The sequence below is a fragment of the Oncorhynchus clarkii genome, chromosome 8 (genome assembly GCF_045791955.1).
Source record: "Oncorhynchus clarkii lewisi isolate Uvic-CL-2024 chromosome 8, UVic_Ocla_1.0, whole genome shotgun sequence".
Taxonomy (NCBI): Eukaryota; Metazoa; Chordata; class Actinopteri; order Salmoniformes; family Salmonidae; genus Oncorhynchus; species Oncorhynchus clarkii.
In genome coordinates, this window is record NC_092154.1 from 23,446,637 (window position 1) to 23,469,784 (window position 23,148).

The following is a 23,148-nucleotide window of genomic DNA, read 5'->3' on the forward strand; positions in this document are numbered from 1 at the left end:
CTAATCCAAAAAATGGATGCATCTCATGCCCTGCCACTAACTAATTTCTATATCAGAATGTATTGATCCTTTTCTTGCAGTTGCAGCTATGAATAATTTACAAGACAGTGACAAACAGTCTGCAGTGGCGTCAGATGGATGCACTGCTGGTTGGCTATGGCTGGCGGTGGATAGGGATGGGATGTACTACCATTTCTATAAATGCAAACACAGCAAACAGGGAGCGAAGGGAAAAATGCATAGTTGTGCTGAAAGTGACGACGTTCAGCCCCTCACAGGCAGCAAATAATTTAATTGCAAGGGATATGTCATTACTTTGTCTGTGGTTTTTCCTCACACACTTTCAAAGACAAGGGAACTAATTGGTTCATTATTCTGAAAGGCGCCCTGTCATCCTTTCCCCATTCTAAAGTCTCCCCAACCCCTGGCTGCCTGTCTGTGTGACCGATAGGCATAAGTAGTGTCATTAGAGTAAGAGAAATGTCTGTCAGGCTGAGATTTAAGGCCCACCTCTTCGATGAACCTCCCCAGGTATCCCATTAGAAACGCATCTCTAAGGCGATGTGTTGACCCAATGAAGTCATGATCAACACGCACAAAGACCTATAATGGCACTCCTCTGATAGTCTGTCCGTCTCAGTGGCAGAAGACAATTTGTGAGTTGTATGCTCTGCCGTGCAGCCGTGCTACAGTACATCGCCTGAATTAAGATTGTTACCTGAGCAATAAGATCATGTCATGAATTTAAGATACGAAATGCATGTCTTTGTAGCTGGATAATGAAGAATCAGTAAGTTATAACCCTTACTTGACACCTGGTTCGAGTAACCTTAAACGTTCAACTAAAATGAGAATCAGAAAGTCGTGAAAAGTTCAACCAACCCTTAATAATTAAGTAGTTGCTAAAAAGCTTCCCTCTTTTATCTGCTGCCTACATTAATGATTGATCCAGCGGTACAGACAATAGACTGGAGATGCATTATGTCTTGGCAGAAGAAAGTATAGATTTTAGCCAACAGAGTGTCTATTAGATATGGAATATAACACAGACCAGAGACTCCACCACAGGAGGTTGGTGGCACCTTCATTTGATACGAGCCCGTGTGGTAATGGCTGGAGAGGAATCAGTGAAATGGTATCAAATACATCAAACACTTGGTTTCCTTGTGCTTGATGTCATTCCATTCGCTCCGTTCCAGCCATTATTATTAGCCGCCCTCCCCTCAGCAGCCTCCACTGGACTCCACGTTAACAAAACCCTGATTGCATTCTTGAACTGAAATTTGAGTAAAATATAAACAAGACAAAGAGGTTGCAGAAACCCCCCTATAACTTGTTATTTTGGCCAGGATATTTTACTGAGTCTAGTTACAATAAAACTGTTAATACCGAGAATGTATCTTGCTGTATGTTAGCTCCACTTAGCAGTCCATTGTAGTCCTTTCTCTTTGTTCAACCCATCATTTGTTGCATGCCAAACAACACAAAGTTTGGTTCCATGTTTCTTTTTTTCCCCCCATCTCTTTGGGTCAAAGGCATGATTTGCTAACCTTTGGAATATTCGGGAAGCCCTCACTGTCATATATGATTAAGTGTCTCTCCCCGAGGTATATTTACATTTAACGTGAGTCAGCGCTTTCCTGATGCACCATCGCCCTGAATGGAGGAAATCAAATGCCATGCATCTCTGAGGGACATTAATCAGCCTGTCTAATTTGGTGTGCCCCCCACTGGGACTCTAGAGCCACAGGCTCAGCACTTGCTAATGTCCATGGAAGGTGAGGAAATGTAAACAGTCCTTTTATGGGGCACATCAGATTCAGCATGCCAGGCCTGGGCTGGGCTTTTCAGGAGCTGGATTACTGAACAAAGAAAAAAAGTAATGTTCCCCTAGAGGTGTTACTTTCACTGAGCAATGTGTTTTTGCTTGCTTTCTGCTGTCCTCTGTTTTCTGGCTGCCCTTTAAAAGTAGGAGGAGATTTAAAGTTTGGGTTGTCTGACAAGTGTGTGTGGAAGTGGGATGATGTATCGTGACGAGTCATGTAATAGAGACAAATGGACATTGTCTGAGGGCACCAGTGTGTCTCTCAAGATTTAGGCCACTGGCTGATTCTACACATTGATTTTTATATAATTATCAGCGAAGACAATTATTTCAAATGAACAATGATCAGATTTGGTCTTTATTAGCAAATATGAGCTGTCAGGTCAGACTCATGCACTAAATAGGGTTCATCCACAGATTCACCCACTAAACACCCTCGTGACATTTCATCCTCATCTCTTCACTGGAGTAACTTGTTTCTCTCCTGTGTTCTAGGCTGGATAGCAAATGGATGTCTAAACATAGCGTTTCCTGTTTCTGAAAACATCACACTATAATACAGGTATAGTGGTTTGGAGTTGAACTGCATTGTATGCTTTGCTAAGGTACTGTTTGAGCTCAGATTTGACAGTCCTGCAGTTTTTCGTGTGCATGTAGTGTCTAATGAAACGTGCAGAACCTTAGGGATGCACCAAAATACTTCAAACTGGAGCAAACAAACGTTATCATTATACAATGGACAGGACATTTACGTCTGGGGAGGAATTTCTCTGAGGAAGGAGGATTTGAAACATAAAAAGATTTTGTATTTGCAAACGTAGCACTTTCATTTGCTCCACTTAATATGCAAAACTGTTATCTCTGAGCAATTTAAGCAAGCACATGATTACACAATGAACTGTTTATATGAATGTGTTGCCGGAGCAAATAAAATAGGATATATCTGCATAGAGTACATTCCTAGCTGGGTAGTCATACTGGAGGGATTCTATGCGTAGTTGTGTTCCATTTAAAGATTTGCTAGACATTGCATTGTATTTGACAGACAGAAAAACTGCTGACGTCTTACAAACATGAGGTGTGGAGCAACAAAAGCTAAATAAAGACGAGTTTCAGTCAGACACAACATTCCTACTCCAACATAAAACTATATAAGCAAATACATAAAACTTTAAAGCCATTTTGTCTCTGCCAGAAACTTCCCATTAAATGATCCTATTATGTTCCCTGTGTAGGGCCTAATAGGTTTGAGCAGCATTTGGGTTGTTATCTAAATTATGGCCATGTGTCCCTGCATTAAACTCAGGACTAATTTACTTACTCTCCATTCTAATTCACACAGGGTCTCCTGAGAGTAATATAACAGGCCATTAGCTAGCCAAATCACTGCTTGGTATGGGATTGCAACATTTAGTCCAGATGAGGGATGCACTGTATCCCCTGTTCAAGTGGGGAATGATGTTCTCCCTCTGCAATAGCTGCCACATAGTGTATTGAGTATTGTGAAAAATAAGACCACAAGAGCAGCGCAGAGCGAGGGGTAAGGGCTTGATTCACAGACGTGTCAGTAAAACTACAACCATGCCAAAACCAATCTGGCCGCCTTCTTCAGGTCAATGACTACTGAAAGCAAATGTATTTTTTCTTCTCTAGTCCTCCACACCGTAGATGGACTAAATAATGATATCTCAGACCTCTTCTTCTGTTATAGTCATGAAGAGAAACACTCTAGAGAACGAGAGATAAAAATACATTTGGTTACAAATACATTTGAAATATGCAAGCATACGTACCACATTGAACGAAGACCATTGTGAACTTATTTTATCTATATTTTGAACTTGAACTTGTTTAATCTATCTTGTATCCATGCCAAACAAAGCCAATTTAATTATTTTATTTTCAGTTCAGTTGAATAGTACTGTTCATCAGAGGTTTTCACCTCTCTCTCTTCTCATTCGATGCCAATCTATTCTTGGCAGGTGTCTCTAAGCTAGTCCTCTTGCTGAAATACATGTCTGTCAATCATGTTGGCTGATAATGCAACCTCCTGTGAGTAACTTTGGGTATATAGGCTACACTCTTCCAAAAAGGTTCCTAAAGGGTTCTTTAGCTGTCCCCATAGGATAACCTTTTTTGGTTCCACGGAGAACCCTTTTTGGTTTCATGTAGAACCTTTTTGCTTTCCATGTAGAATCCTCTGTGGAAAGGGTCCTACATGGAACTTAAAAGGTTTTTACCTGGAACCAAAAAGGGTTCTTCAAAGGGTTCTCCTATGGGGACAACCAAAGAAACATTTTAGGTCCTAGATAGCACCCTTTTTCTAAGAGTGTACAAGTGAACTCCTGAAGCCATCTAAGAGGACACAGTAGATGTCTGTCCCTTTCTGATGCAGTTTTAGATAATAAAGTAAAGTTAGGTTTTCACCAGAGAAGAAGTCGTTGATATAGGCTACAACTGAATTCCTGATGAAGTTTAAAAGGAGACGGTAGAATGGATGTTTGTTCCTCACCAGAGAAGATGTCGTTAAGGTTCTCAAGTTCCTCCTGGACCCTGAGGAGAAGGATGTCCAGTAGGACCTCCTGAAGATGCTCCACCTCCACCCCCATCCTCTCCAATTGGTGTTCACCCATCCTCAGCAGAGCTCGGCCTGGGGAGGGACAGAGCAAGAAGGCAAGAGAGGTGGTGAGGGGAGGCTACTAGAGAAGGAAGCAAAATGATGCCAGTCAAATAAGGCTGGGAGCATGGATTTCAAATTGAATGGATTTCATATTACATGATGAACTTGAATTATGGGTCAAATTCCATTCCTAAATTAACTTGAATTCAAATGCACTTAGCCCACGGTGGGCAAAACTTCTGTCCCAGGATTTAAGCCTTAGGACATAAGGTTTTATTACTCATACAACAGTTGTTTTTCTGCATGTTTTTGACAAGGATTTCCTGATGCAACATTACAACAGTACTGACTGCGAATGAGCTGTGTGGGTTGTAGAGGTTTGACAGTAACTGGGAAGATTAATATTCCAGGTCATTATGTGGGGTCCAGAACTCTCTGCAGGCATCCGTTACTTATACAGTACAGGGCTGAAGTAAGCCTGGGATAAAATATCATATATATTCACTTTAAAAATAATAATAATAGCAGTCTATTAATGATGACTGATGTACATGAATATACTGTAGGTTGTTTTGTACTAAGGCAAGATTTGGTAAGTAGAAGAGCTACTGAAGATAGCTACCGGATATGTCATGCTTGAAGACGGCCACGTGGAGGACACTCTTTTGGTAGGGGTACTGCTTCTTGACCCAGTCAAACACATCCACCACGGTCCAGAGGGAGACCCTTTTGGGGAGGCTCATTCTGGCGTTATTATCTGGGCTGCACTGTATATGTCAGGGAAGGAGAAAGTCAGAAGTATCTAGTATAAATCTGAGACTATGCATCCCTTACTTATATACATTTCTCAAAAAGTGGCAATGACAATTTGAAGTTGATTAATTATGCAATATCTTAGGGAAAAAAAAGCAGAATACTGCAGTCGTTAATGTTATGAGATGGTTGCTTTTGTATGTCAAATTCATTATAGTACTATTTCCTCAGCCATATCCCTGGGGCTAAGCCAGTAACTTTTATAGAGCTGCATCAATGTTTATTTGGCCTTTACATGCTGTGGGGCACTGTCTTGTTTTTGCCATGTTGGAAATATAGGAATGTTTTACTGATTTAATGAAGAGACTAATCTATGATGTTGGCAGGAACGAGCTCCCATATGAGTAATTACTGGACAGCCAGACGAGACAGTGAGAAACCTTTCATTAAGAGGACAGGAAAAGCAGGAAACCTCTCCACTTGTATATTAGTGAATATTCCACTTGTCTTTTCCTACTAGTGCTGTCTTTGCTGATAACTTAATTACTACAACTGATATATCGTTGTCTCACCTAGCTATCTTGAGATGAATGCACTAAATGTAAGTTGTTCTGGATGAGAGCATCTGCAAAATGACTAAAATGTAAATGTCAGTTTTTACTGCCTATGCAAAGAAAGCTGTAAACACTGTATGAAATGTTGCAGTAGGATCTGTTCCCAAGAGCTAGGGGCTGTGGGATTAGACTTTGACATCTGTACACAAACCACAACACAACATCATGTATGAAACATAATCTCATCAGAGAAACACCTTTATCAGTCTTGCTGCTTTCCAGAAGAATTGCATCACCATCTTCCTGATCAAACCCACATGAAACCACATACTCTCACCCAGTGCATTTCTGACTGGTGTGTGTAATTCAATGTTCTGCGTGATTCAAAGATGAAGTGGAGAGTATTCAATTCCTTACAATACATCCTGGATTAATCACATGACACTGGAGAGACAAGATCTAAGCTGTGAAAAAGATATCCTGTGCATATTGACCATTACTCCCTACCCCAAATCTCGGACCAGACGGAGTATGAGGCAACAAGGTTTAGAGTAAATGTCACTGAAGTTTAAGACTCATACCGAATCAAATATTACATCAAAGTTTTAGCGTAAAGCGCTGCGGGACTAGAATGTTCTAGGAAAAAGGTTCAACAAACATTGTATGGTGCGTGGAATAAAGACAGAACGAGACAGCAAGATAAAAGGAAGGAAAATGAGAGGAAGTTGATTAATCTTTCTGAGAGGAGGTCATCATAGTCAAGTGCATAGGTGCACCTTGCTCAGCTAATAAATCAAACTTGCCAAGTAATTTAACAAACCTTCAACAGCTGTTGTTTGCAGGCCTACTCATGTTTTGCTGGACCTGGGTAAACAATAAGTATATATCTTATAGTCAGAAACATGTGCCCAACGTGACAAATACACCATCTTGTGGTGATATATAATACCACAGAACATACTAACTTCCCATATTCTAGTACTCATGGTCATTTCAATGACATTACACTGTATAATCTTTAAAATTCTACACAGGTATACATTGAATTAATGATATAACTTTATTCCAGGTATGGTTGTAATTTTAATTTATATTTTGCTGCACACCATACTGTATGCTAGTCAGTACGGTAATAGTAGCCTATGCCATTCACAGGAAGTGTACTGCACTGAGGGAAATCTGTTGATAAAGACAGACAAAGGGACAGAAAACTGTTGAAACTAATCGGTAGCCTATTCTATTGTAACTATGTATTTACTAGTACTACTACTATAAACTCTACTGTAAATGCTACCACGTCGCATTTGTAAGTAAGCCTAGCGCAGGTAAGGCACACTTTTGTAGTCATTGTTATTTCCTGCCTTCGTATTATTCACTTAACTTATATGCACTAGGCTTGACATTCATGATAGTAAAAGTAACATTAATAGCTATTGTAGTGTTTAGTCAAGTACAGTTAATCGTTTTATCGGCAGTCATATCAGCCTCTTACCTGTCCCATTGTGCCCAACCCTTCCTGTCTCTGAGTCAGCCAAGCCAGCGTGCTGCCGTGGTTGTGGGCTGGGGCTGGTTCAGTGCACAGCTGGCTGGAGGAATAACCACTACTCGGGGGCTCCCTCGTGTGGAAGGAACTCTTCCTAAAAAGTGATCTTGGACCACAACCATTATCATCCAAATAAAATCAGATTTCATGCAGAGGGAATAAAGGTATTTCATGACGACCATGCTTCATTTAGGCGATGTATCTACTCGGCCTACAGAGTCATGTTTACAGCATAAGCCTAAAGACATTAACATTAGGTTATTTTATCTCTTTTGAGGGCTTTCAAAAAGAATAGTTCATTATTTTTCCTCAGAAATTATAGACCTATCCAGTTGCTATTTTAACATGTAAATCTTGGTGGGGCAAAAAAAAGAAGAAGTTTTTAATGCATGCCAGCAAACCCATTACACAACACAACACTAAACAATACATTAATTGCACTATAACGTTGACAAACGGTGCCCATACACTGTTAGGGCCTACATAAAGCTGTCCCAACAGCAGAGTCCCAACAGCAATCTCAACACCTTACCACTGCTACGCCTGGCTATCAGCAGAGCCTTGTCTGGCAGCCAAACAGTTAATTCAGCCTCATTTACTGCATAAAAAAAACATAGCTGATATGGCTGATTTGCCAAAACAAATGTTGTTTCTACTGACAATTGAGATGTACTAACTATGGCATAAGGGGACGACAAGCGGGTAAGAGGCAATCCGTAATTTCGATTAAGACATTAATGAGCGAACTAGGACGGACATAGTCAATATAGCTATTTGTTCAGCACTTTTGAAATGTACAGAAACAGAATTCAGAACATGGGCTGTTCTTACAGTGTTCTCCCTGTACACCAAGTCAGAACTGTAGGATAAATAAAGGGGCATATAAGCAGACAATGAAAGCTCTTACAATATTTGATGATTACATTTCTATAAAACAGGCTATAGTCTACATGTGCACCACCAAGTCAGAACTAGGCAATAAAATAAAATCACGGCCGGTTGTGATACAGCCTGGAATTGAACCAGGGTCTGTAGTGACACCTCTAGCACTGAGATGCGGTACCTTAGACTGCTGCGCCACTCAAGAGAGGAAAGGGGACCCAATTATTAGGGTGAGGCACATGGGCTATTAACAGCTATTAACACATTATACACTTAGTATTACTTTCTTAGCTACAGTATACACATATCCCTGGCATATTACATCATTTATGCAGCAGCATAAAATACATTTTTGGACTCACGTTTTTGTGCTGTGCTCACTTCAAAAGGAAGGTGGCCGGTGGTCCTTTGTGGGCAAATTCTGTCATCAAACTTTGTCATCAATGTCTGGAATTCTCTGGATTTATGGTGCTTTCAAAACAACTGGGAACTCTGAAAAAAACAAGGTTGAATCATGATGACGTCAGGGATCTTCAGGTCGGAGCTCTAGAGAGGCCCGAGTTCCAGACTTGCAATTCCGAGTTGGGTGACTGTTCAAAACATATTTTCCCAGTCAGAGCAATAAAAAAATATGAGTTCCCAGTTGTCTTGAACTCACTGAAGTCAGATTTCCTAGCTCTGAGCTAACAGTTGTTTTGAGTGTGGCAGAAGTCATGCTGGATTGACACCTTGAACAATGTTGAATGTTTATCCTTGGACAAGAGACCCTTAAACCCAGACTTGGGACCACACACACACTCCACTGAATAGCAGACTAATGATTGCTTTGCAATGCTTGCAGTTAGCCACTGATTCCTTCCAAACCACTCATTGTTGAATTTACGATTTCCAACTTGTTGTGTAATCTTTATGTCCAATGGCCGATGAGCACCGATGAGTTTTATCTATCATTTCTCTTCATTATTTCTCTTCATATGACAAGGATTAAAAAGGATTTGCCAGTAGATTGTCAACTTGATTCATGATGATGACTGCTAGCTTGCTAGCTAAGATTTTGAAAGTATGATGTTGACATGATCAGTCCAATCAAAGCTGCTGTAGATATAATGTGATATGATGTCATATTTATCTGTGGCCAATGACCTTGAGCCCTCTTGGATGGGCACTTCTAATGTAACTATGGCAGCACCCAAAGGGCTTGAATTTTCTATCTCTACCCTTAGATTTAAGGTAGTGTCCCCATGAGTGACAGAACACTGAGCCAATCACAGCGCAACTGGAGAACATTACCAACACTTACGCTCCATATTTTCCTCTGGCTGCACCACCACCACAGAAAGGACTGATAGGTTGAAACACCTGCATTTTGAAGCAGCCTTACTCAAGAAAGCAAAAAAGAGACAAAGTTTGTATGCAACTTTGAAAAAAACATTGTTTGCAAACCGATATGTGACACTTATAAATGCCAAAATAACATGCAAAACAGCCCCCCTCCCCCAATAAAAAAAAACGGTTTGGACACATACTGTGCTCATTCCAGGGTTTTTCTTAAATGTTTCTATTTTCTACATTATAGAATAATAGTGAAGACATCAATACTATGAAATAACACGTATGGATCATATAGTAACCAAAAATGTGTTAAACAAATCTAAATGTATTTGATATTTGAGATTCTTCAAAGTAAGAGATTCTTCCCTTTGCCTTGACGACAGCTTTGCAGACTTTTTTGTTGCTAGAAAGGTGGAGCGCGAAATGACGGGTCGCCACTGGACCTATCTATAATATATGTCGTTTATGAGGAATTAGTATAGGAGGGTAGTTTGGAGCTTGCGACCAAAGCATTTCACTGTTCGTGACATTACAACTTTGAACTAGTATTTATATAAGATCTGTAGAGATGGAATGCACCTTTTCTGTTATGTACCATGCTTAAATGCTCAGAGGAGGGCGTATTTGTTCAAAAATCTGTACAAGTTTTACCACGGTACATAATTTATACTGGACGCTGCCCTGCCCCAGGCGTATAAATACAGCAACTAGATACTATATATAGAATGAGGTAAGAATGCATCTAGTCAGAGTTGTAAAGGCAGGGGTATTAGCCACATCGTAGTCTCCATGCCTACACTACACTTTTAAAAAGGGATTAATTCACCCAAGCATCACAGACTGGCTGGTGCACGGATCTCCACGCTGCGCTTATCTAGCTACTGGGAGAGCGAAACTTCAGTGAACTGTTTTATGTTGAAAGGAAACGTTTATTGAGATGCCATTGGGAAAACATGCACCCTTTTTAAATTGAAATTAGAGATGAGACATTTGCATCTGTTATACTTTTTAGTCACAACTTTGACAAGGTGAGTGACAAACTTTTCCAAATGGTCCGTCAATTTGTGTAGTCTAGTTTTGTTACCTGTTGTGTGTTCATTTGAAGACATCAACAAAGTGAACCTGAAATGCATTTATCCCCGAAAACCTTTTACATTCACTTGATTATGTCCATAGATAAATCATGTTCAGTATTTTTGCATCATGACCTTGAAATTGCACTACAAAACGAGACAATTCTGTTTAATGAATTTTGAATTCCCACAAATAGAAATTAGATGGCCCCAAATAATGTAGCAATAATATAATTCAGATGCAATTATGGAGACGCTACAGTAGCGTCTCCATAATGACATCTGAATTATATTATGGCCATATTATTTTACACCTGTGCTCTGGTATCCAATTGAACCACAAACAAATGAGTCTGTTCCTTGTTGACTTAATGCCAAGAAAATGCATATCCGAAAGTTTTTGTTTTTATATTTCTCCACTCATGGGTGAAGTGTCCGCGCGTTTAATTAACTGGGAAATGGGTTAATTCCACACGGACGGATGGATACGGGATGTCTCTCTATAAAAGCTCCCGCTCATGTGAGACCTCTGAGACCACACCGCTGAGCTCTGCTGACATCGTGCACTCACTCCACAGAGAGGCCACTCAGCTGTGAGGTACGCGCTGGGCCACTGGACATTTTAATTGTTTTCTCTCCTTTAGATTCGGTCACCATCCGTGTGTGGACGTTCTCAGTGTGTCTAGTCTATGTCTATTCAGACCTTCCTGGTTGGCAGAGAGAAGGCAAACATTACTATGGCATAGTCAAAAATCACAGTGTGGGCTTTTTTGTCACAATGATGGATGGAGGGCTTTATCCTCTCCCTTTGCCTTGAGACTTTATTTTTCATGATACACAAAGAAGTTCCTCATGGAGATTGGACATGCTCATGTGTTTGTTCCTGTATCTGAGGAGACATCACATGTCTCACTCATTGCCAGGTAGAGCAATACCATGGAAGACGTTTAAAGTAGCTTCCAATTCCAAAGGAAAGATGTCTGGAGCCTACCACTGCCCTGCCTCCATGGAAAAACACAGTGGGGTGTGAGAGATGGCAGGATGGCTTCCTGGGCATTGGAAGGGATGTACTTTCTCAGAAGTTTGCATTGGGTGACAATGATCAGCGGTGGTGATCACATACAGGTTTCCTAGCAGCCTGGTTCGGTAATAGCTGTGTCTGCCCGAAAATGTCAACTGACACTCCCGCTGCTTAATGAAAAAGTCCAGATTGAGCTCCTTTTAATGACTTGGTTCAACAGTCCCACATCCGTCTCTGTATTTCACATTATATTCTCTATTACACGGTTAATATTGACCTATTCCCAACTGATGTCCAAACTACACCGTTTTCTCAGGCATAGCATACTGTAAAGGCACTTTAATCCCACATCTAGGAGATTATTTGTTTTTTTTATAAGGGTCGAATTTCTTGCCTGCTGCTACAGGTTCATATTGTAAGGGGAGGGGTCCATAGGTCTGCCTGAGCTGTGGCCCAGGAATGTGGGGGAGCATCACTCTCTCTCTCACACAGCTGTTCAGCTAGGAATGTTTACTGTCAGCCATTTTATCTCTTTCTCACTCATAGACCACAGTCAGATTTATGGCACTAGATGGCAGCACAGGAGGTTTTGGATCCTCTATATACTTGTCATGGATTAATATAATTCAATCCATGCCACTTGCATTATTGTTAGAGGCTCTGCTGTTTGCTTTAAAGAGAAAAGTTCCGAGTTTGGTTTTGTATTCCATGCCGAGAAGATAATAAGGTAATAGATCGGTAAGAATACTTGTGGAGCTTTGCCCTCTTGAATAATGTGTAGTAGTCTGAGAGACAGGGATACAGTGCTTGACCTATGACCCTACCTCCACACTTCAACTTCAAGTTAATAATGAATGCCTCAACACTGACAGGCAGCAACATTAGTGGTCTGGGGATGATTTAAAACAGGATTTGAAATTGACACTCAGTCATGCCTCATAAGAAACAGATCAGATAGACTTAATATGATAAAAAAGACTGGGGAGAAATGCAGCTTGATGGAATGGGGGGGGAGGGCTTTGCATTATATTTTGGGCTGTAATTATATGTGCCATAACAAATGTGCTATAACAAATTAACAAATACTTACATGCAAATACAGAACTCATATTGTTGTCTTTGTAAGAATATGTCAAAGATAAATACACAATGCAGAGACAAGAGTACGAGAATAGAACTAACGATCAATGGAAATGAGGTTTTATTCTGTAATAGGGAATTATTGATCAATGGTTCAGAGACATGGGAGGAATATGCCTTCTGAAATAGGATACTTGTTATTTGGTCATGGGCAGGTTTTATTGCAAGGAATTCTAATTGGTCAACCACAGGCTAGGACTGGGTTATAAAACTACATGCTGTTCCTTTGTTCTGTGGAGAGAGATTCACTGGAGAGAACCACAGGAGAGAATCACTGTGAGAGCATCACCAAGGACAGGGGAGAATGACCATCTAATTCCCCGTATGATTTGTCCTCTTTGAATAAACCTATTTTCCTCCCCCTGATTTGCTTTAGAGTTTGTGTTATTGAAGAATAACATACATTGCTAACATCTTACATATTGCTTTGGTTACATGAAAATAATCTGTTTTGTCCTCCCTACAGTTCCTGAATGGAGAATAAGGCCATGTACCTGAGTACATACGAAGAGAGGGAGAACGGATCCTTTTATGAGGAGGGCTACGATGGCAGAAACCTATCAAAGCTCAACCTGTGTGAAGACGGTAAAGAAGCCATTTCCCTTCTTGTCCTGTATAAATCCTTGCCCCTTGACCTTTCACACATTTGCCCAGGGGCTTATAATCACCCTCACACATTCACACACACAGCATACTATCAGCACTTAGTGCTTTTTTCACCACCTGCTGGGTAAGGGAAATCTGTAGACCCCAGGAGTCAGATTTCTCTTTCCCTTTTCCTTATATTTGCAGTTACAAGCATACCTCTAAAAAGGCCATGACCAAATCGGCTCAAATCGTCTTTGAATTCTGCCATTGATGTAAGAACTCATTTTGTGCCTCCATATGTGATGTGCTCATATTTCAACTCATGGAGTGATGCAAGCAGAGTCCCTTTGACCCTACTTGGTCATGGCCTTTTTAGAGGATATGCTTGTAACTGCAAAGGTAAATATAGGAAATCTGAATATAGGGAGTCTGCCGAGTTCTCTCACTCAGCGAGCGGTTAATAAACACTAAGTGCTGATAGTATGTTGTGTGTGTGAGTGTGTGAGGGTCTTGGGCTTGGTCAGGTGCAGTTGAACAAATCAACTGTACAGTGTTCACAAGTTAGGACCTCCGGCATGCCACACTGGTGGGAAATGCTTATCCAGCCTTAACAGTGAATTGGTACAAATTCAGTTGGCTTTGACTTGTCCAACTCAACTAATCTGTCCCTAAACTGCCAAGCATACTCACTGTAAACATTCAAGGATCCTGTTGCCATCACAAAACCTATTAAAAAAAGCCCGGCTGAACATGCAGCCACATAATGCCACATTTACTTGTGTTCTTTGGTGTTGTGTCCAATGTATTACAGCGTCTATGTCTTAATGTTGCAGGAATTTTTAAAAGTAGAAGTTCTGTTCTGCTCCATGTCTATAAATATTCATTCTCTCATTGCCTGATGTCAGCTTGTGTTTAGACTTTATTGACCCCTACGAATGTCTAAGATAAGTAAATATTGTAATGTATATTGGCTATATCAGGGTGAATGGTAATGGGATATATGATATACATGACGCCATACAAAGCACCAGCGTTTTTCTGTGGAAGGTTTATTTACATGAATTCTTTTTCACAGGAAAACTAGTGTGATTTAGTAAGCAGACAAATTCAACTGAAAAATGTCAAATTACCCACCCTTTATGTGACATAACTTCCAAATGGAAATGTGTGCTTTAAGTCTTGCACTTTCACATTTTTTCACACTAACATTTGCATCCTGTAGCACAAACTAAAAAAAGTTCTGGGACAATGTAAAGTCCTTGGAGAATAAGAGCACCTCCTCCCAGCTGCCCACTGCCCTGAGGCTAGGAAACACTGTCACCACCGATAAATCCACTATAATTGAGAATTTCAATAAGCATTTTTCTACGGCTGGCCATGAATTCCACCTGGCTACCCCTACCCTGGTCAACAGCCCTGCACTCCCCACAGCAACTTGCCCAAGCCTCCCCATTTCTCCTTCACCCAAATCCAGATAGCTGATGTTCTGAAAGAGCTGCAAAATCTGGACCCCTACAAATCAGCCAGGATAGACAATCTGGACCCTCTCTATCTAAAATTATCTGCTGGAATTGTTGCAACCCCTATTACTATGCTGCTCAACCTCTCTTTCATATCGTCTGAGATTCCCAAAGATTGGAAAGCAGCCGCGGTCATCCCCCTTTTCAAAGGGGGAGACACTCTAGACCCAAACTGCTACAGACCTATATCTATCCTACCATGCCTTTCTAAGGTCTTCGAAAGCCAAGTTAACAAACAGATCACTGACCATTTCGAATTCCACCGTACCTTCTCCGCTATTCAATCTGGTTTCAGAGTTGGTCACGGGTGCAACTCAGCAACGCTCAAGGTCCTAAACGATATCATTACTGCCATCGATAAGAGACAATACTGTGCAGCCATATTCAACGACCTGGCCAAGGCTTTCGACTCTGTCAATCATCACATTCTTATCGGCAGACTCAATAGCCTTGGTTTCTCAAATGATTGCCTCGCTTGATTCACCAACTACTTCTCTGATAGAGTTCAGTGTGTCAAATCGGAGGGCCTGTTGTCCAGACCTCTGGCAGTCTCTATGGGGGTGCCACAGGGTTCAATTCTCGGGCCGACTCTTTTCTCTGTATACATCAATGGTGTTGCTCTTGCTGCTGGTGATTCTCTGATCCACTTCTACACAGATGACACCATTCTGTATACTTCTGGCCCCTCCTTGGACACTGTGCTAACTAACCTCCAGACGAGCTTCAATGCCATACAACTCTCTTTCTGTGGCCTCCAACTGCTCTTAAATGCTAGTAAAACTAAATGCATGCTCTTCAACCAATCGCTGCCCGCACTTGCCCGCCCGTCCAGCACCACTACTCTGGACGGTTCTTACTTAGAATATGTGGACAACTACAAATGCCTAGGGGTCTGGTTAGGCTGTAAACTCTCCTTCCAGACTCACATCCAACATATCCAATCCAAAATTAAATCTAGAATTGGCTTCCTATTTTACAACAAAGCATCCTTCACTCATGCTGCCAAACATACCCTCGTAAAACTGACGATCCTACCGGTCCTCGACTTCGGCGATGTCATTTACAAAATAGCCTCCAACACTCTAGTCAACAAATTGGATGCAGTCTATCACAGTGCCATCCGTTTTGTCACCAAAGCCCCATATACTACCCACCACTGCGACCTGTATGCTCTTGTTGCCTGGCCCTCAATTCATACCCGTCACCAAACTCACTGGGTCCAGGTCATCTATAAGTCTTTGCTAGGTAAAGCCCCGCCTTATCTCAGCTCACTGGTCACCATAGCAGCACCCATCCGTAGCATGTTCTCCAGCAGGTATATCTCACTGGTCACCCCCAAAGCCAATTCCTCCTTTCGCCGCCTTTCCTTACAGTTCTCTGCTGCCAATGACTGGAACAAACTGCAAAAATCACTGAAGCTGGAGACACATATCTCCCTCACTAGCTTTAAGCACCAGCTGTCAGAGCAGCTCACAGATCACTGCACCTGTACATAGCCAATCTGTAAATAGCCCATCCAACTACCTCATCCCCATACTGTATTTATTTATTTATCTTGCTCCTTTGCATCCCAGTATATCTACTTGCACACTCATCTTTTGCACATCTACCATTCCAGTGTTTAATTGCTATATTGTAATTACTTCGCCACCATGGCTTATTTATTGCCTTACCTCCCTTATCTTACCTTATTTGCACACACTGTATATAGACTTTTTCAAATGTATTATTGACTGTATGTTTGTTTATTCCATGTGTAACTCTGTGTTGTTGTATGTGTCGAACTGCTTTGATTTATCTTGGCCAGGTCGCAGTTGTAAATGAGAACTTGTTCTCAACTGGCCTACCTGGTTAAATAAAGGTGAAATAAAATAAAAAAACATTTTTTTTAAAAAGGCACGAGGTCTACGTTTGCACTGCTTAAATATGTAATGACCTCTACATTTCTATACAGTCCATATATTTGAACAGTTTAAACAGCTCTGTTTTCTTTAGCCTTAAGAAATGATGTACTTCTGCTAGAGCGGCCCTTCTGCAAGGTTGTTGTTCACACAGAATCCCAGCAACCACAGCATATGTGCAGCACAGATCCATTGCATGTCTCTACGGACATGACATCACCTGTATTGGTACAATTGAAACCACCATGCTGTAGGGCTGCAGAGCAGGCTCAAGACTGTTTATGGAAAATCGCTTGAGGGCCTTCTCTTCTAGAGACGTCTCCTCTGTGACTTCAGAGCTATATGCTCCACAGAGAGAAAGAGAGACAAGGAAGGATTGGGGGGGACTACTCATTTTTAGTCTTGTGGCTGGGATTGCTTGCCAGGAGAACATAAATGAAAGTGTGTAAAACTTTCCCCTTGGTCTCTCTCAGGGCTTATGTCTCCTCGAAATAAGACAATGTGCTTCATGACCTAATAGCATTAGACACTTTGGAATTTATATCAGATTCCTATTGGACTGAGATCTTCTTAGTCTGAATAATGATGTCTTCTGTCACCCTACTTCTGGGCCTATTTGACCAGCAACGACAGTTTAATCCAAATAACTTCCTCACAAGAAAATGACACATACAAAAACTCCCAACTAGAATGCCACAATGACAGTTTTATGTTTGACCTGGACAGTGTGTTAAGGGGTTAAATTACCGATTGTAGCTATTATTGCTCTGTATCTGTGTGGCAGCCCTGTGATGTACAGTACGGTGCAGCGGTGACCAATAGATCTCAGGCCAAATGCCAGACATGCAGACTTTGTTTTGACCCTCATGCTGACTACAATATCAGCCCAGTGAAGAATCAAGGCTGCCAACTCGCTACGTCAGTACTAATAGAACAATAATACAATCATTTGGGGGGATTTTTAGCACTCATAAAGTCTATGTTATGAGAGATGGCCGCAACAATGCAACAAGTCATTCAGTTGACAGTCAGGCATGCATTTTTATGTTGGACCTTTTCATCACTGCATAAGAATATTATCCTCATGACATTTTATCCTCATTTCATACAGCTTCTTTTATCCTCATGGCCCCTCAATTCAGACCCCCTCTAAGAGCCCTTGTATCCATCTTTGTCTTCCAATTCTAAAGAGATGTTTTCTTTTCAGCTGTTTCTGCCAAGAGGAGAAGAAAGCCAGACAATTGCTGCAGCCACCTGAACTCCCTGTCTGCCATCAAGTATGCCATCGTGTCTCTATACATCTTGGTACTCCTGAGCATCTTTGGCCTCTGTTTAGCAGGTAAGTCAAGTCACTTGAGTTACAAAGCATGTTATTGCCAAGCAAAGGGTTTATACACACAAACCACATCAGCTCTATCTGGCTGGTTGAGTGAAATAAGATAAATACCTTATTGGACACTGTCAGTGTTATTCCAGTTCCCAAGAGGTGGATATATTATGCTATTCTTTACATTTTTCTCTGTGAGATCAAATGTGATTGAACTCAACGACATACACTATCTGAAGCGGGTATTCTGGTTGACTTGAAGTGAAAAACAGAATGAGTTGAGATGTGTTCAGTCCTTAAGTTCTTCAACTGAAATTTCAAATTGTTAGTGCATCTGGTTTCACTTGAGAACTCTGGTCTTCAGCCGTTTGCAACGAATGACATCAGTGATCCCACAAGATTAAGAATGAATGGGAAAACCTATGGCTACTGCCACATTTTAAACAGTTAGTCTGTCTCAGGAAACACATAAGGATTGTGCTTTGCAATTGTACTTCACTTTAAACATAAGTGACTGCCTATTTCAGTTTATGGATTAAGAGACATTTTTGTTTTTTTGAGAAATTTGAGAAAAGCCATTTCTTTGTACATTTGGAGAGTGTAGCTTGAGACCAATGAAAGCAGTAGGAAAATCAGCTTTTAGTAAAATCAAACAGACTGTAGCTTTGATTGTCGACAATGGCATTGGCAAAGGCCTATAGAGTAGTTGTAACATTCTTGGAACAATACATTTTTCTTAAGTAACCAACCTTGACATATGACTAAGGTTACCTGAGACATACTGTAATCCTCATCTTTAAAAGTTATGGTGCTGAAAGATGGCTACACTTCCCTATGGTATTTCTCAGTCATGTACCTGCCTCAGTGCATTACTTATGTGACATTGTGGAGAGAGAGGCCATGTGGATGGATTTGGCATGCAGAGACTGACAGGAACCTGTTTCCAATACTCCACTGCCCCTGGACGGACTCCGCCATGGCCATCTTGGCTCTCACAAGGTGTTGTGTGTTGTGGTTGAGGAGAAACTGGACTCCCATCAACACGTTCAAGAGAGCTCGCCCACGGTGCTGCCTGGCGGCTGAGGCCCTTTCTTCCCACTCCTGGAAGTTGTGTCGTCAGGTAATGCAGTGCTGCAAGGTCTGTAGCCAACCCTGAGAAACAGTCATCAATCAGTCGTGACAGAGCTATGCCTAGAGCCTTTCCACCTCAGCTCCAGGCCTGGGTCTTTGTGTCTGGGGAGGGATGTCTATAATGTGACTTGCCCGGGTTAGAATCTATGCCCTGGTGACCTTTGGTGTATCAGACCTGGGAAACACCTTGGTGTTTTAGTTAGATGTGAGCAGCAGGACTAACATAAAGGGAAGTGATGTGGAGTCAACGTTTTGACAGGTCTTTCAAAACGAATAACCATTCTGGTTATCGTTGTGTATCGCTGGCTTTGTGACACATGGCCATAATACATTTAAAGCTAGAATCCTTAAAGCTGAAACGCACATGTTCGTTTGGGATATTACAACAAAGAAGTTACTGCAAACCAATGGCGTTCGGGGCCATTTAAGATGGAGGGAGGATGATAAATGTTTTATGAGTAAAGCTTTTTTTCTATTACAGCATATTGGATGACTGATTGGGATGACTCCATTCACCCAGTTGAATGTCACATCGATAGGTTTAGGTTACTACATGATACAAACATTTTCCCTAAAGCCATCATGAGGTTGCTACAACCTAGCCTATGAATGGCGAAAAAAAACTTTCCAAGCCAAAACTTCATAAATGCTAAACACAGCCTACATTGTTGTCACCATATTAGCTAAAGTAACATCAACGTCAACATAGCTAATAGAACTAACACATTAGTAAACCTGCTACGATCATGCAGTGCAGTGTACAGCTAGTAAGCAGTTTAGCCGTTACTCCAGAGGGCCCCGGTGGTAAAACCAAACACTTACCTTGACTTGGAAAAGTTCCAGTGTTGGATAGTCATAGCCAGATGAGCTGGGTGTTTGAGTAGGCTAAACTAGCTAGCTGCATTTGTTAGTTAAATAAGTGAAAGTGAATTTTTTTAAACTAAATCTCTCCCTCTCTCTCTCGCTCCTCCATTTTTAAAGAAATTCATTTGTTCAAAATTGTTCAACTATTGTCTTTCTCTCTCTTTGAGTCAACAACTCACCACATTTTATGTACTGCGGTGCTAGCTTGCTGTAGCTTATGCTTTCAGTACTAGATTAATTCTCTGATCCTTTAATTGGGTGGACAACATGTCAGTTCATGCGGCAAGAGCTCTGATAGGTTGGAGAATGTTCTCCAGAAGTTGTCATAATTACTATGTACGTCTATGGAAAGGGGTGAGAACCATGAGTCTCCTAGGTTTTGCATTGAAGTCAATGTACCCAGAGGAGGACGGAAGCTAGTTGTCCTCTGGCTACACCATGGTACTATCCTACAGAGTACAGTTGAGGCTACTGTAGACCTTCATTGCTAAACAGTGTGTTTTAATCAATTATTTGGTGGCATATGAATATATTTTGTATAGTTTAATCTAAAAAGGATAACTTTTTAAATGTTTCACTATTTTTATTTTTATGAAATTTATTTTTATGAAATTTACTGAGGAGGATGGTCCTCTTCCTCCTCTGAGGAGCCAACCACTGTTGCAAACAGCAAACACTGTTTTCTCTCCTTGGACATCATTGCATGATGTCAGTGGTGATTTTAGCATGTAAATCTTGGTGTGGGATGCATGCCAGCAAAGCCACTACACAACACAACCCTAAGCAATACATGAATTGCGCTATAACGATGACAAATGGTGCCCACAAACTGTTAGGGCCTACATAAAGCTGTCCCAACAGCAGAGTCCCAACGGCAGTTCCAACACCTTACCACTGCTACACCCGCCAATCAGTGGAGCCTTGTCTTGCAGTGAAACAACTCATTCAGACTCATTTACTGCCTTTAAAAATAACATAGCTGATATGGCTGATTTGCTTAACCAAATGTTGTTTCTACTGTCAATTGAGATGTACAAACTATGGCATAAGGGGACAACGAGCGGATAAGAGGCAATCTGTAATTTCGATTAAGACATTAATGAGTGAGCGACTTCGGACGTAGTCAATATAACTATTTGTTCAGCACTTTTGAAATGTACAGCAACAGAATTCAGAACATGGGCCGTTCTTACAGCGTACTCCCTGTACACCAAGTCAGAACCGTAGGATGAATAAAGGTTGGCATATAAGAAGACAATGCCAGCTCTTACAATATTCAATGATTACATTTCTCTAAAAGGTTATAGGCTACATGTACAGCAACACCGAGTCAGAACAGCAACGTTAGGAAAATAGACCAAATTGTTAGGGTGAGGCACATTGAACACCGTTTGGGTCACATTGAACACCATTTGGGTCAAAAAAGATACACGTCACAGAACACTATTTGACGTGTTAAACAAGGTTTTAATTTGACACGTCAAATAACATAATTCTATTACAGAATGTTGTTTGTGTGTAAGGACCGACGCTGGGAGATGAGAAGCAAGTACAGGGAGTGAACATTTAAAGGATAATAGACAAGAAACAAACAAGAACAGCGTCTGGACAGGGAAAAACGCAACAACATCAATGCTAACACAGGGAACAAACTGAGGAGCAGACGGATATAGAGGGGCAATCAACAAAGTAAAGAACTCCAGGTGAATCCAATGAGCACTGATGCACGTAATGATGGTGACAGGTGTGCGTAATGAAGGGCAGCCTGGCGCCCTCGAGCGCCAGAGAGGGGAAGCAGGAGCAGGCGTGACAGTGTGCTGAATTTGCACATGCAAGCCAAGCGCCACCAATACTATCAGTAGCACTGTCAAACCTGTACAAAAAAGTGTTTTCAAAATCACACACCGTACAATACCGCATTGGTGAAATTAGACCAAATTATTAGGGTGAGGCATATGGGCTACTAATAGCTTACAACACAACATACACTTCGTATTACTTTCTTAGCTACAGTATACATATCTCCCTTGCATATTACATCATTTATGCAGAAGCATACAAAACATTTTTGGACTGACCTTGTGATCTGCTCACTTAAACAGGAAGATGGCGCGACGGTCCTTTGTGGGCAAATTTTGTCATCAAAGTCTGATTTATGTTGGGAACTCTGAAAAAAAAGCACACAGCCACTCCATTGAATAGCAGGCTAGTGGTTTCCTTGCAATGCTTGCAGTTAGCCACTGACGGCAGGGTAGGCTAGTGGTTAGAGCGTTGGACTAGTAACCAGAAGGTTGCAAGTTCAAATCCCTGAGCTGACAAGGTACAAATCTGTCATTCTGCCCCTGAACAGGCAGTTAACCCACTGTTCCTAGGCTGTCATTGAAAATAAGAATTTGTTCTTAACTGACTTGCCTAGTTAAATAAAGGTAAAATTTAAAAAAAATCCTTCCAAACGACTCATTGTTGAATTTGCGATTTCCGTCTTGTTGTGTAATCTTTATGTCCAATGGCCGATGAGCACCGATACGTTTTATCTATCATTTCTCTTCATATGACAAGGAAGGATTTGCCAGTAGATTGGCAACTTGATTCATGATGATGACTGCTAGCTAAGACTTTGAAAGACTGTACATATAACGTGATTTGACGTCATTTTATCTGTGGACAATGACCTTGAGCCTTCATGGAAGGGCACTTGTAATATAACTCTATGGCAGGACCCAAAGTGCTTACATTTTGGATGTCTACCCTTACTAAGGCCTCAAACTTGGCGATGACATAGTGTCCCCATGAGTGACAGAACATTGAGCCAATCACAGCGCAATGCTCCTATTTTCTGCTGGTTCGTCCCACCACCACAGAAAGCACTGAACTAGGCTGAAACACCTGCATTTTCGAGCTGCCTTACTCAATTATATTTATTCTTTATATTGTTTGCAAACTAATATGTGCCATGTATAATGCTAAAATAGCATGCAAAACAGGCAAAACAGGCAAGTCCACTCCCAAAAAGTATATATAAATATACAGTATATATGTATTTTTTTGCTAAAAATGTGGGGCTCTGCCCCACC

At 41.1% G+C, this 23,148-nt stretch overlaps 2 protein-coding genes across 3 annotated transcripts in view; one reads left to right on the forward strand and one right to left on the reverse strand.

Moving 5' to 3' along the window:
- Window positions 1-2,153: 2,153 nt before the first annotated feature.
- Window positions 2,154-7,348, reverse strand: LOC139415132 (sterile alpha motif domain-containing protein 12-like). Its single transcript, XM_071162982.1, has 5 exons — window positions 7,245-7,348; window positions 6,573-6,616; window positions 5,068-5,212; window positions 4,338-4,475; window positions 2,154-3,553 (listed from the first exon to the last, which is right to left on the reverse strand). Exons 3-5 carry the CDS (start codon window positions 5,186-5,188, stop codon window positions 3,537-3,539), a joined length of 276 nt encoding a protein of 91 aa, XP_071019083.1. The 5' UTR covers window positions 5,189-5,212; window positions 6,573-6,616; window positions 7,245-7,348; the 3' UTR covers window positions 2,154-3,536.
- A 2,771-nt stretch (window positions 7,349-10,119) lies between these two features.
- LOC139415131 (scavenger receptor class A member 5-like) overlaps window positions 10,120-23,148 on the forward strand; it is a 72,102-nt gene continuing 59,073 nt past the window's right edge. The window contains exons 1-3 of one of the 2 annotated variants that reach the window (XM_071162980.1): window positions 10,120-10,537; window positions 13,210-13,328; window positions 17,960-18,091. In XM_071162980.1, coding sequence (XP_071019081.1) covers window positions 13,217-13,328; window positions 17,960-18,091 — 244 coding nt within the window. In that variant the 5' untranslated portion in view covers window positions 10,120-10,537; window positions 13,210-13,216. Of the gene's footprint in view, window positions 10,538-11,143; window positions 11,181-13,209; window positions 13,329-17,959; window positions 18,092-23,148 lie in introns of those variants that run through there. The other variant, XM_071162981.1, reaches the window with a different exon arrangement.

Bases quoted from the DNA above. Each gene is read 5' to 3' on its own strand.
- LOC139415132 (XM_071162982.1), bottom strand. From the start codon at position 5,188: ATGAGCCTCCCCAAAAGGGTCTCCCTCTGGACCGTGGTGGATGTGTTT. The intron at 4,476-5,067 runs GTAGCTATCTTC...GTCCCTCCCCAG, and splicing joins CTTCAAGCATGACATATCCG to GCCGAGCTCTGCTGAGGATG.